The sequence below is a fragment of the Sander vitreus genome, chromosome 20, assembly GCF_031162955.1.
Source record: "Sander vitreus isolate 19-12246 chromosome 20, sanVit1, whole genome shotgun sequence".
Classification (NCBI taxonomy): domain Eukaryota; kingdom Metazoa; phylum Chordata; class Actinopteri; order Perciformes; family Percidae; genus Sander; species Sander vitreus.
Window position 1 is genome coordinate 19,083,654 of NC_135874.1, and position 13,314 is coordinate 19,096,967.

The 13,314-nt window shown below is 42.0% G+C and overlaps 1 protein-coding gene across 4 annotated transcripts in view; it reads right to left on the reverse strand.

Moving 5' to 3' along the window:
• The window catches only part of col12a1a (collagen, type XII, alpha 1a), a 56,521-nt gene that overhangs the window by 37,323 nt on the left and 5,884 nt on the right, over nt 1-13,314 (reverse strand). For 3 of the 4 annotated variants that reach the window (XM_078276956.1, XM_078276955.1, XM_078276957.1), the window contains exons 5-17: nt 12,960-13,013; nt 11,467-11,730; nt 11,101-11,265; nt 10,684-10,857; nt 10,197-10,487; nt 9,469-10,071; nt 8,615-8,893; nt 8,112-8,387; nt 7,739-8,011; nt 2,755-3,024; nt 898-1,164; nt 454-646; nt 215-339 (exon numbers count right to left, since the gene is read on the reverse strand). The exons of the other annotated variant lie outside the window; for it this stretch is intronic. In XM_078276956.1, the coding sequence (XP_078133082.1) occupies nt 215-339; nt 454-646; nt 898-1,164; nt 2,755-3,024; nt 7,739-8,011; nt 8,112-8,387; nt 8,615-8,893; nt 9,469-10,071; nt 10,197-10,487; nt 10,684-10,857; nt 11,101-11,265; nt 11,467-11,730; nt 12,960-13,013 (3,234 nt within the window). The remainder of the gene's footprint in view (nt 1-214; nt 340-453; nt 647-897; nt 1,165-2,754; nt 3,025-7,738; nt 8,012-8,111; nt 8,388-8,614; nt 8,894-9,468; nt 10,072-10,196; nt 10,488-10,683; nt 10,858-11,100; nt 11,266-11,466; nt 11,731-12,959; nt 13,014-13,314) is intronic. 4 annotated transcript variants of the gene reach the window in all.

The following is a 13,314-nucleotide window of genomic DNA, read 5'->3' on the forward strand; positions in this document are numbered from 1 at the left end:
TCTCCAATGTTGGACTGTTGATGCCCAGAGACATGACATACTGGAGACGCTGCCTTAAAGGTGATGACAGTTGAGTAACAGAATGTTCAGTTCAGTTGTTCATGTTCTACTAAGTTTTAGAATAAAAATGCTTAATCTGTTTCTTTTTTTCTTTCTATAATATATTTATATATACATATATGTGGCTTGTATAGTAGAATATTAGATATTTTACCTGGTGCCTCATAAGGAGGAGGCTCAGGCTCATCAGAGAGAGTAGTTTTCTCCTCTCCAGCCAATGGCATACTCTCTCCTCCATCAAACATACCAAACACACTCACGCTGTATTTGGTACCAGCTCTGTAGACCAAAAAAAAAAAAAGATCTTAGATTATTATTTTGTACATGATATACTGGAGAATTTTGTTCAAAGTTCATATGACAATGAGATTCAAAATGAGAAATCAGCCAAACCTGAGCTCCTCTAACACCACAGTGTTGTCATAAGGACCAACCAGAAGTTGTCCCAGGTCAATGTCTTCGCCTACAGGGTGGAAAGTGACTTTGTAGCCCTTGACATCGCCAGGAGCATGGTCCCAGGTTACACGGAAACTGGTCTTAGCGGGCTCTGAAGTCTGGAGGTTTCTAGGACCTTTGTAAGGCGACACTAGGGCGAGAAGAGAAAAGCGTAGATTGACTAAATGATACAGAATTGAATGATGAACTATTCCAAGTACTTTATAATGAGGAAAAGAACACTTAAGTACTGAGATATTTCTTTAATCATTTAGTATGAGATGAGATGGTTATGAATGTTATAAGGATGTGGTTAAGTTTGTAATGGATAATCAAACTTTTCCTAAACTTGGCAACAGAAAGAGCAACATTTGCGGTTTAGTGAATGATAAACCAACGTACATGTTGTTCCTTCGCCTTGCCTTGCTTTGCCTTCTCCTGAACGGTAAACAGGCAGAACAGTGATGTCATAGGTGGTAAGGGGGGTAAGGCGTCTCAGCACAGTAAAATTGGTGCCGCCGGGGACCTTGGCTGCTAGCTGGCGGCCTCCTTCCTTGGGTTTGTAGGTAACGCGGTAGTTGAGTACATTTCCAGGGGCTGGTTGCCATGTCACCTTCATGCTCTTCTCTGTCTCTTCAGAGACAACAATCGTTCTGCTAGCGGCTGAGACTGCAAGGAGGGGAATAAAGGAACAAAGGTTAAAAGAGGAGAAATGGCGAATGGATGGTCTGAGGGAAAATGTAGCTTTTGGGCCTTGTTCAGGTGGGAATCTGGGCTAAATGTGTGCTTAACCACGTATTTTTCCAGTATACCTTTGGAAATATAAGCAGCATGGCTTTCCTGTCCTGCTGGTAAGTAAACTAAACAGTAACATGCTTGGCTACCTCACAGTCTTTCATATGGATTTCTGCTCAGTTTCCACATGCGTGTGGACACAAACTTGCCCAAATATTTCAGATTTTCAGAAGTATACATTAAACAGGCTCAAATTGACATGATTGATCATGTTTAGTTGGCGGGTTGGGGAGCCAGACTCGGATGTCTTGTGAATTTGAGCGAAGCCACAGTTCTCATTTTCCATTGTGCTCAACAGAGTGTTTCTTATTTTCAGAGCAGGAAGGGCAAGTGTGAATTGTCAGAGACCTCGAAATGAGCTGCGGAAAATATTCAGAAAACTACTTCAGAGGGATGACTTTTATTAACGGAAAAAAAGCAGCGCATCCAAGTTTGCCGTGTGTGGCTCAGCCTAAAGAGACCTGTGATTTGTGTAGAGCATGAGAAAAGAGAGCAACAGATAGTGGGTGTAAAGCGAAGAAAGGAATGAGCAAAGTGAACATTTTGGTTGACAAAGCTGCCTCATGGTTGTGTTCAGTGTATATGCCACATTTCTTGCTTGCCAGAATCAATAAACAATAATGATGGTTGGAACTATTTTTCCTTGAAAACATTCCATTTCACAAACTGGTGGATAAATTCCCTCCCAACTGGTGCGATTTTCCGCTCAATGTGCTTTTCTCATCCAAGCATGAGTGCAGTCTAACAAGGGAGAGGCCAGTGTCTATCTGTCCTGCATCTCCCATGAAAACCGGGTGCAGGTGTGCTGGACATTACGTCACCTCTGCACATACATATTAACACGCACAGTCTTAAAGATGTGCATGCGAAGACTATATTCTTGATGGCTCAGGCGAATGCCAACAGCTACGTTATCTCTTAGCTCAACACAGTTAAGTGTTGGTGACAGATCTCTGTTTCTACATAACACCCAAAAATGGGACTTTCAGCGAGATTGTATTTCCTGGATCATTTTTATTTAAACCTGTGTCACTGCGCCATTTTTCATAGTAATGATCTCCTATATCTCTAACTTCACAGCCATATGAAACGATGTGATATATGTGTTTATGACAAGAATGTCTAGTCCTGCATTCTTGGACTGCAGTCCTGCAAATGATCTTCTTAACAGTTACACATGGAAGAAAAGTGCAACTGTCCCTTTGTGGTCATAGAGCTTTTATTGCCTTAATGCTTTTATGGGCGTAGAGTTAAATCACACTTACCTTAGCTTCACACTTTCTAGGTAACCCCAAGATGAGACATTCAGAAACTCACAACAGGAAAAAAAGAGAGGAGGAAAGCATTGGAAAAACACCAAGAAAAAGAAAGAAGGGCGCAGATGTAGAAAATGAAGAGGGGAGAGAAGTGAAGGATAGGGAATAAGTGTATGGTGGAAGAGTTAAAGTAGGTAAAGTAACTAACCATCCGTGGTTTCCTCTCCAACCAATGGCTGACCCTCTCCACTGCCATATCCAGCAAACACAGAGACCTGATAACGTGTCTCTGGGGTGAGACCCTCCAGAACTGTGGCTGTGGTGTCTCCTTGTATGGTCTTTTCTCCGGCCTCTTCAGTGAACAGAGACATCCACTTGATCCGATACTGACGAACATTACCGGGGGCCGCGGCCCAAGACACAGCAAAACTGGTGTCAGTGACGTCTTTGGTCACCAAGTCTCTCGGTGAACCAAGCTCTGTAGATTAAAAAAAAAAGAAAGAGGAACAGCATTATAAACAGAGTCAGCCTCTGCGTAATGGATACAGAAACGGAAAACAAGAAGCACTATAGCTTTACTTTTGTTTACCTAAAGAATTTCCTCAAGTTTACTTTGTTTTGAGCTGCTCTGATGCATAATAATTGAACTAAGATGGTAGTGTTAGTGCAAAGGTACAAAAATGCTTCAGGGAGCTCCAGCCCTGGCTGGCTTTGTCCAGGTGGTGTTGATTTCCAATGCAGATATATGGAGGTTTGAGGAAGTGAGCGAGACACACAATGGACAAAACTAAGAACCCCAGCGCTAAACCATGAATAATCATTCATCTGTCTCTGCTTTAACCCCTCAGGATCTGTTCGAACAACCTGATTTTCTCCCTTCATGATCAGAGACTGTTGGAAAAATCTCTGCAAAACTAATCATAAATCACATATCCTCAGCGCCTCTCCCGGCTGCACTTTAATTTTCCATCGAAACAGAGGAAACCCGATCTGCAAAAGTGTATTTGCTACAATTGCAGATGTTGCGCTCTCCCTTTCTCCCCTTCACTCACTTTTCTTGAGAGATGATCATGAAAGGAGGAAAGGCACAGAAATACAGTGGAGGGAATTTTGTGGTGGTGTTTCGTGATGGGCAGCCAGCACATGCTTGGCTGAGAAAAATGCTCATGTTGAGATGGACTCTCAACACTCAGGTCTGGCTGCCATAAAGAGGAGCTGCATCTACCACAGGAGGATACACTGCCACACATAGCCTCCCACACAACCTCTGGGATCCTGATCCTGTATCAAGCCCCTAAGCCCCTACATGCCAGCACCTAATGGCAGACAGAGCAGTGCAGCTGGGTGGTCTCTCTCAAACCTCATTCATCAAACCTCACCAAATAAAGTTTAACAAAAAGGCCAAATGCAAAAAATGAGATGCATCACAAATGTACCAAAAGTGTAATGCATGATCATTTTTAAATGTTAAGCAACTGTACAGCATAAAAGGTAGCCATGGTGTCTATTTGTCACCCTATGAGACCTTCTCAGCATCCATCTATTACAGATGAATTGTAAACTGATCTGAACAGCAATAACAGCAGCAACCCTGCCTGCCAAGCAGAGCGATCTGTACCTTGAAAGCGGAGGCCAGATATGAAGAGTAATGGCCACGACCACAAACTAATGTAGAGTTCCAGATTTTGGAAGGACCATTAAAACAGTGTGGGCCACTTATATATATATATATACCCTGATCAGTTTATCAAAAGGGTTATCCTTGCCAAAGGCAAAGGATGAACTTGACTGACTTTTCCGGCTGTGTGTGAACCAAGTGGGGAAGGATCACAAGATAATGACTTCTGCAGATAGTGGCTCACTTTTCATCAGTACTTGCAGACAAGCTTAGGGGCCACTTCTGGAAGCAAAGCCCACATACATAAAACACATGGTCCACAGACCTAGCAAAAGCTTTGGTTTGCATGTAATATATGCATTTTCACAATATCACTGTATAAATTGTCATTTTTTTCATTTGATGTTTGGTTACAACCAGTATTTCTTTTTTTGGGTTGTTAAATAGAAGAGTTAAAGAGGCCTCTATAAAGATGTGTACAAGCAATACAATAATATTACAATAATTTCATGCTGATTTTAACATGTCCTTATCTTACTTTCCTTCTCAACCCACCAAACTGTATCTCACCCTTCAAGAAGAAGGGTAGTCTCAAATTACAACTTTGGACAAGACCAGATCACAAACTCACATTAAGGCCTCACCCAATTTTTTTGAAAAACCACATATGACACAACTCACGATCAGCTAAGAGATTTCCTGCCGTGCATGTGCTGACATAACCTTCACATCTGCAGCCAAAGACGCCTGAAGCTTGAAAATATAATAAATGACTACACTTACATCAAAATGCCCGCAGGCTAACAAAATGCACATGAAACACTACCAGCTCATGCTCTGAAAATTATCCTAATCATTTTATATGGCTGTTGGATCACCCACTCCATAGACATAGTAAGTGAACTCCAAAATCACTGCAGCAAATAATTTGTTCCTTCAAAGTGCCATCTCAGCACTGGCCCCCTTCCCCTCCTTTATTGCTCTTGGTTCACTAAAACATACATCTGCGCCACAAAGATGAACCGTTCATTGTCTTTGTGCCAAGGTTGCCTGCCTCTGGCCTATTACCTCAAAGGACCTTTAGAGTGGTGGAGAAAAACAGTCTGGCGGTACCACTACCTAAAACTTCCCAAAGGCATGAGTTTAAAAAGGAAATTACATCAATATGCTCCAGTTTCACCTGCTGTTGTGCTGCTCTCAAAGTTAAAGATAGTAAAATAATCGCCTCTAACACATGTGAAAACATTTGCTGTGTCACGCAAGTAGTTAACTGTTTGAGGTATTGGTGCAATGGCTGCTTCAGGGGCTGAACATATGAACCCTCAGTTATGGGCTGAGCTTTTTATCCACCCTGAAGCATTCTGGTTCACACTTTGAAGAACCCTTTTTTCTACCCCTCCTAGCCCTCTCTCTGTGCCTCTTCCTGTCTGTTGCCCCACCCAGGGAGAAGAAAAACAGACAGTTCTCCCTATGACCAGACAGCTCACACAGCTTTTAAGGTCCTCTTAGGTAACATCTTCCACATGCTGGATAAAACTCCCTCTTCTTAAGTAAATCATGTTTGCTATGTTTGTGTATAATATCAACATTTGGGACATTCGTCTAAGCATTCGCTATGACACCTACTTTGTCCTCCTTCTGACTCATTTCAGGATGTTATAATTCTGTCCTACTCAAGGCTTCTGTGTTGGCTACCATGCACTGTTAGCCACAAGGGATGACTTTGTGCAAGACACTCTTCCAGTTCTCGCCTACATGGACTTCACAGAGAGAGTCACTCAAAGTGAGTGGCACTCAAAACAATGAGATCAGTGTTGAGGCTTCTTGACGTCATGACAGCTATATAAAGTTGGCTAAACAAAGTGCTTTGTCATGGAGATGTTTTCCTGTGGGGGTGTATGGTTGATGACAGCACAGATTTGACATGTGGAAAATGAATAAACACAAGTCCTTTGGTCAATGTTGGACCAGAGGAAAACATAGCAAAACAAACTTTTCTTTTCACATTCTTGCACTCATCAAAATGTAAACAGACATGCATTATTCCAGTTGTCAATTCATGGTTGAAAAACTTCTACAGGACACAGTTTGAGCCAAAGTTCTCTTACTCAACCTAGCGCACATGTCCATGTGGTCTGCAATAAATGTCCCTGTTAAATAGAGACAGGCCCGTCACTGAGGACCTCGCACTACTGCCAGGAGTGTAAGGAGGCGACATCAAGGAACAAGAACTCCACTCTTTCTATTATGATGAATAGAATAGCTTTGGTGTGTCCGTGAGCGCAAACTGCTTTCAAAGAGAAGTCTTTTCAGGTTGAGCTAAGCACGGACACGATTAGAGACAGCCACTGTGCTGTTTTCATCTTGGTGCACACAAGTTTGACTAAAACAAAGTAAAGTAGTTGTTTTTTATATTGCTGTTCTCTAATCCTCAGTCTAATGCACAGCCCAGGCTATTAAAGATCATTCCATACAGCACAGCATAGCGAGGCTAACTCCCCACTATAATAAAATACATGGTCAGGTAGGCTCTTCTGATATCATAGTTTACTGGTTAAGCAGCCATAAATGGAACTGACTGAAAGCCAGATAAATTCTCCTCTGTGATATTCAATACCCTGGTTGTTGGTTTGTGCCCCAGAGCTAAAACCTCCCCCTTCTCTCTCAAAAGAGATCTTTTTGACTTCCTTTCCTGTGGTGTGACACTACAACAATCTCTCCTCCGACTCTGTGTGAAGACAACAGAAGACCTCCCCCCTGCCTATAAATATCTATAGACAGGAAAAAGATGCTCAATCACAGATTTGTATCTTTGGCTTTAGTTAACCCAGGTAACCCATAGTGTGATGACCATTGTCAGATGCACTAAATTTGAGAAGGTCACTAATCAGTTATTATACATTCAAAAAATGTAATAATATTTGACACTCAAAATTCCAAATATGTCTTATAAACCACTGTAAAACAACACATTCTATGTCTCAGACAGGCCAAGATGTAAAGGTATTACCCGGCAGGCATATGGCTGTCAACGTCTGTTCCAAGACATTTCATAAGTTCTCTAGGTTTACAAGCATCCCCCACCCATTTCCATCTCACTGCCTTCATGGGCGGCAAAGCCACCCAAACCTACGCCAAAAGAATTACATCAAGTGCCACATTCCTGTCTTTTCCCCTCTAACCACAGCCCATATACTCAACCAACCTTGCAAAGTAAAAGCTCAACTTCCTTAATTCTGATGTGAGAAATACCAGATGGTACATTCTTGGGGGACTTGGTGGGAGACAACTGGCCTTATTTCACTGGGTTTACATCATGCAGGCTCTCATTAACTTAATATAATATAAACAATAATTGAAAACAGCACATGTACATGCCTAAATCTCAGATTTTCCTTGCATCTTAAAAAAAGCTGAACACAATAATTCATTTGTCCACTCAGCAGTACCCACTTGCTAAGCCAACAGCCACAAAGCATGCCTCACATTTCTTTCACACATTGGCCATAGAAATACTCCTACCTTGTTTCAAAGGTTTCAAATCAAATATTAGCAATTTAACATTCTCCCTTACCTTCTAAAGTGGTTCCTGTGCCCAGAAGAGGATCACCTAAACCAGAAGAGTAGCGAGCACTAACAAACAGCTCATATTCAGTAGCTGGTTGGAGGTTCTTCAGCACAGCCTGGGTAGTATCTCCCTTGACGGATATCTCCTTCCTGTCACCGCCTTCGGCAGGTTTGAAGGCAATGCGGTACTGAAGGACATTTCCTGGAGCAGCCTGCCATGCAAGCTTCATTGTAGATATTTTCTCGTCAAATACGCGAAGGTCACGAGGAGAACCACGGACTGAAAGCAAACAAAAATGGATCAGACACTAATTCATATCTATTGTGCAGAAACCCAAGCTCCACATAGCTCCAAAGAAGATGTAGTTTTCCTGACTCACCTTCCTTGGTGGTTCCATCTATTTGCATCTCGTTCCCTACACCTGTAGCATACTCAGCAGACACAGACACACTGTAGGTGGTAATAGGGAAGAGCTCTTGGAGAACTATGGTAGTCTCCGGTCCAATGGTTTGGGCCTCTAGTATTTCCCCAGTACCACTCTGTGCGACATAGGACAGACGATATCTGATCACTGAACCTGGAGCAGCTTGCCATGACACCCGGAAACTGTTGGTTGTCTCCTCTGTAACTCGTAGGTTTCGTACTGTCCCTTGCTCTGAAAAGGAAAGAACATTTTAGATTCTAAATATATTTTGTGAAAGAGGGGCAGATTACAGAAGATGAATTTTCTTTCTGCTCCTTTTCATTCAGGACTTGAAATTTGGTGTTTGCATTAAGTTGTTTGTTTGTTTAATTAAGTTTATTATATAAATAAATGAATACATTCTCAGATATTCTCATTTTGATTACTATTACAGCATGATCCAAGTAAATCTCTCTTACCTTCTAGAGTGGTCTCTTCGCCAGTCAAAGGGAAACTGTCTCCTTTGTCATACTGTGCAAAGACGTTGACCTCGTAGGCAGTAAGGGGGAATAGGTGGGGCAGAACGACTGTGGTGGTATCACCCGGCACTGCCATGGAAACGTAGTCTCCGGTGATGTCTTCAGCCTTGCGGAAACGCACCAGGTAAGACACGACATTGGAAGTAGGAGCTGTCCAGGTGGTACGGAAGCTTCTGGAGGTAATCTCAGAAAACGCCAAGTCAGTGGGTGGAAATAGACCTGAAAATAAAAGGTTGCTTGTTATGAATGTATGTCATTAAAAGGCAGTGCACAGGCCCAAGTCATGTAAAAGTTTCAAATTAGTACTACCATGATCATATTAAACCGTAAATCTGTGAGAATTATGGAGCTACTGTAGCTATATTTTATTCCTTTCTCCTCTCTGCCCATGCATGTCCATGGGCATTACCTCCAATTACTGGCAGCAATAAAACGCAAAGCGTTATTGTAACGTTGTTCATCTAACAAGGTTGGTATGTTTATTGGCAGGCTATGGTCAAGTGAGTTGATTTAATGTAGCTTGTGCCTTGCCTTACAGCAGTTTATGTTGTATTATACTGCTGTGTTTCACTTTTTCTCAATTACATTGGCTCGTTGCCATAATACCAACTCCTAAAGGCCTGGCCAATTGACAAGTCAGATGGTACAGTGTCTAATAAGAACAGTATTGGCATTACAATCATACTTTGCAAATGGTAGTCATCCAAAACTGATGCCAAGAAGTTATAGGCATATCATGTGGCTACACTCATGGTCATAGTTATTGCGTTTAGATATTCTATCCTCCGACTTACTTCTCTTTTTGATGTTGAGCAGCTCCTGTTCAATCCTCAGACAGATGGACTGAGTCAGCTCCTTGGAGATCCTCTGGAAGGCATCAAAGTCCTCCACCTCATAGACGTGAGTGTCTGATGGTTGATTAGCAATGGCCTCCAGCTCTGACCTCACTGCATCCTTCACACCAACAGCAAAGATCTCCACATCAATATTCCTCAGGCTGGTTGCCGCATCCTTAAACGAGTCTGATGACTTTCCATCTGTGATCAGGACCATCACGCGGGGGACATTCTGTCTCGCTCCACGGGCAGGTATAAAGACCTTCTCCCTGACATAGTTCATGGCCTTGCCAGTGTTAGTGGAGCCTCCACGGTAGGGGAAAGTGCGCACAGCTTTGACAACAGCATTAATGTCATTGTGGGTGTTAAGTGCAAACTCAGTGTGCGGATCGCGACTATATTGGACCAAGCTAATCTGGACCTTGTTGTGTCCAATGTCAAAGGCAGTGACCAGAACTTCCAAGAAGGCACGGACTTTGGCAAAGTTTTGTAATCCAATACTGTACGAGCCATCAACCAGTAGAACCACATCAGCCTGTACATCCACTCCCAGAGAGCACTCTGCCAAAAGTCAAGAAATGGATGATTTAAAGGCCTTTCCATAATAATCAGGATAAAGAACAAGATACTTTGAGTATATCTAAGAATAGTCAAAGAAAGATGTCATGCACAACAAATCATCTTACCTGTTGACACCTTGACAGGCTGGGTCTTCTCCATTGCCATGACGGCTTCACTGGGAGTCAGACCTTTGAGGGCATTCAGGATAATCTCATACTCAGTCTCAGGGGAAAGGTCACGGACATTGATGGATGTCTGGGTGGGCCCAATGTACAGCTCTTGGCGTTTCATTCCAGGTAGCATTGGGTTGAGGGTGAGCTTGTAGCCCGTGATTTCCCCCAGGGAGGGATCCCATGTCACCCTCATTGACTTAGATGCAATTTCTGTGACTTGCAGGTTAGAGGCTGGCTCCACCACTGGGAAAATTCGCAGGAAATGTATAATTACATGAGCTTTCAAGATGTATTTAGCATCAAGATGTTTGCCGGGCTGTGAGTTAACAATGGCAGTACTATCTTCCATTAGGACAATCCTAGTAGGACAATTTCATGTCAAAGCCATAGAACCCAATATAATGTAACTACTTAATGTGATTAAGATCTTTTGACTTACTTTCTTCTCCGCTGACCAGAACACTGAGCTGCTCATCAACACCGGAGCACACCTCTGTGATAATCTTTTTCTGTACCTCCTGGATCAGGTCAAAGTTGGGAACATTGTACACATGTTTGCTGTGAGGTGTGGAGGCAATTTCCCTAAGCTCATCCTCATCTGCTCCTTTGATACCTGAGGGGGAAAATGTGAACTACATCAAGTCATATGTTCTTTACTCAGTGGCTGCAATACAGATGTGGTACACTGTTGATGGTTTTAGAGTATTGCGTATGTTAGAAACATCAACAGTATTTGACTTTTACCAAGTCAAATATGGATATGAACAATCAATGGAAAATCAAATGGTTTCCAAGAACAGGCAGACATTCAAATGAAAGAACACTATTGAACAAAACACTGAATAATAAACCATACCTAGGACAAATATTTCCACTCCAATGTTCCTAAGCCTTTTAGCATACTCCTCCACTGGGTCCTGGGATTTTCCATCAGTGATGATCATGGCTACCTTAGGAAAAGCTTTCCTGGATCCAGCTGCCTCCGTAAAGATGTTTTGCAGCAGGTAATCTATGGCATCACCTTAAGAAAGAAATGTATGTGTATTTTTAACTTCAAGGTAATATTCCGATTCACAGGGCTTTCGACATTTTAATGTTTCACATAAAAATGATAAAATAAAATCTACAAAACGCATGCAAACCCATATTGGCTCAATTACAGTACAAATCTACAAATGATCAAACTTTTCCATGCGTGTACCTCCTGTAATAAACACCTTACCTGTCATAGTATTTCCCCCTTTGTATGGCAGGGAGTTGATGGCTTGAAGCAGGTCTCCTCTTCTGTTGTAACGGGTGAGGGGGAATTCTGTTCGGGTGTCTGTACTGTACTGAACCACAGCCACCCGGGTCTTGTCCACGCCAATGTCGAAGGCCCCTGCCAGGGCTCCAATGAAACTACGGATGTGCTTAAAGTTTTCTCTGCCTACACTCCATGAGCCATCCACCAGAAAAACCAAATCTGCTATTGCACTGACCGAACACTCTGGGGAAAAAGAGTGGAGAAATAAGAGTCGGTCAGAAATAGGACCATTGAAAAAAAAGAATATAGCAGGTTTTGTTTAGTGATTAACGCTTTTTGTAAATGTAGCAGGTTTTGATTGTGCCAGATTAGGAAAAGTTGAAATACAGAGTAATAATTGTTGTAAAAACTAAACTAAAAAAAGCACATCCTTGTGTCTCAAACCAATTTCCAAGCCATAAATGTGTCAATAAAGGTATGGCAGCAACAGCTTGGCCTTGGAGCTATATTTTGTACACTGGCCCATTTCTTCTCCTGTCTGTCTAAATAAAATAAAATCCTTGACAGTTAGTTGGATGGCTCAGATATATGCATTCTGACATCAAAGGAAATATCAGCCTGTGCCAAACAGTGGGCTGGTATAGTCATTCTAGCAGACAGAGGCAAAAATGGAGCTTTATAGACTAAACATTTAGCAGAGGTTCCGCCAGCAATGTTCACTTTTATACTTTCAAATCCTACGGGGCTTTAAATCATAGATGAAATTCCCTGGAACATTTAAGATGACTCTATTGAAATAATTGGCAGAGCTTATGTGGATGGACTTTAATCCTCATTTCCCCTAGGTCTCATTGACTCTAAATTCAGTTCCTCACATGTCATAAGCCTCATTCTTAAAAGGGCAACATTTTTTCTCAGAATTCCCAGACCTAATGATGAAAATGAAGGCATTAAAATAGGGGTTTAGTCGAACAATTTGGGTGGTTGTGAAAGAAGTTCTGAGTGCTTAACCATGAATTTGTGTTTAAATGAGTCTGGAAGTGTGTGTATAATTTCCAGAAGAATCAACAGGTGAGGTGGGGGTGGTGGTCTCACGACATGAGCAGAAGACGGTTTGGATATTTTGGGATATCATATTAAGAACTGCCACATCTTTTAATAACTTGCCTCTAGATGGCACAACTTGACAGCCCTCTTCTGCTCCCCTCCACTCAATGACGCATAACAGAACACATGTCTCCTAGCTTCAAGCCTTTCTATCCTTTTTTTCTTGATGCGACAACTGGTTTCAATTATGGGAACCAATATGAGCCCTCCCAGTCTCTGTCTGCTTCCCCAGTAACAACCCCAACAGAAGGTAAAATGTACGCATAACCAAATTATTTCATGGGAAAAAAGAATTTTGATGACAGTCATGAAGGGGAAAAAATATATTCAAATATTTTGGTTGAAACTCCAGTAAACATACTCACTGATTGCATCTGACTGTGGCTTCCTGACTTGTCCGCTGGTGTTACTGGACTGAACTAAAACACAGGAAACACTTGGTGAGTTAGCACCGCACATTGCCTGCCTCAGTGTGTGCTTTTTCACAGCAGAAAAAGGCAGGAGAGTCAACACATCATAAAAGCTGGTCGGCAGGATCAAAACCACATTCCCACTAACACATCTCTTTATGCTGCATTAGCTATAAACAGTAAGCAATTCAAGAGGCAGTAAACAAATGATTTATTCCTACTTTCCTGTGTAATGTTACAGTTCTGCTAGTGTAACATTACAGTACTGATTTAAACTATAAAGGTTCAAAAACGTCTGAAACTACACTAA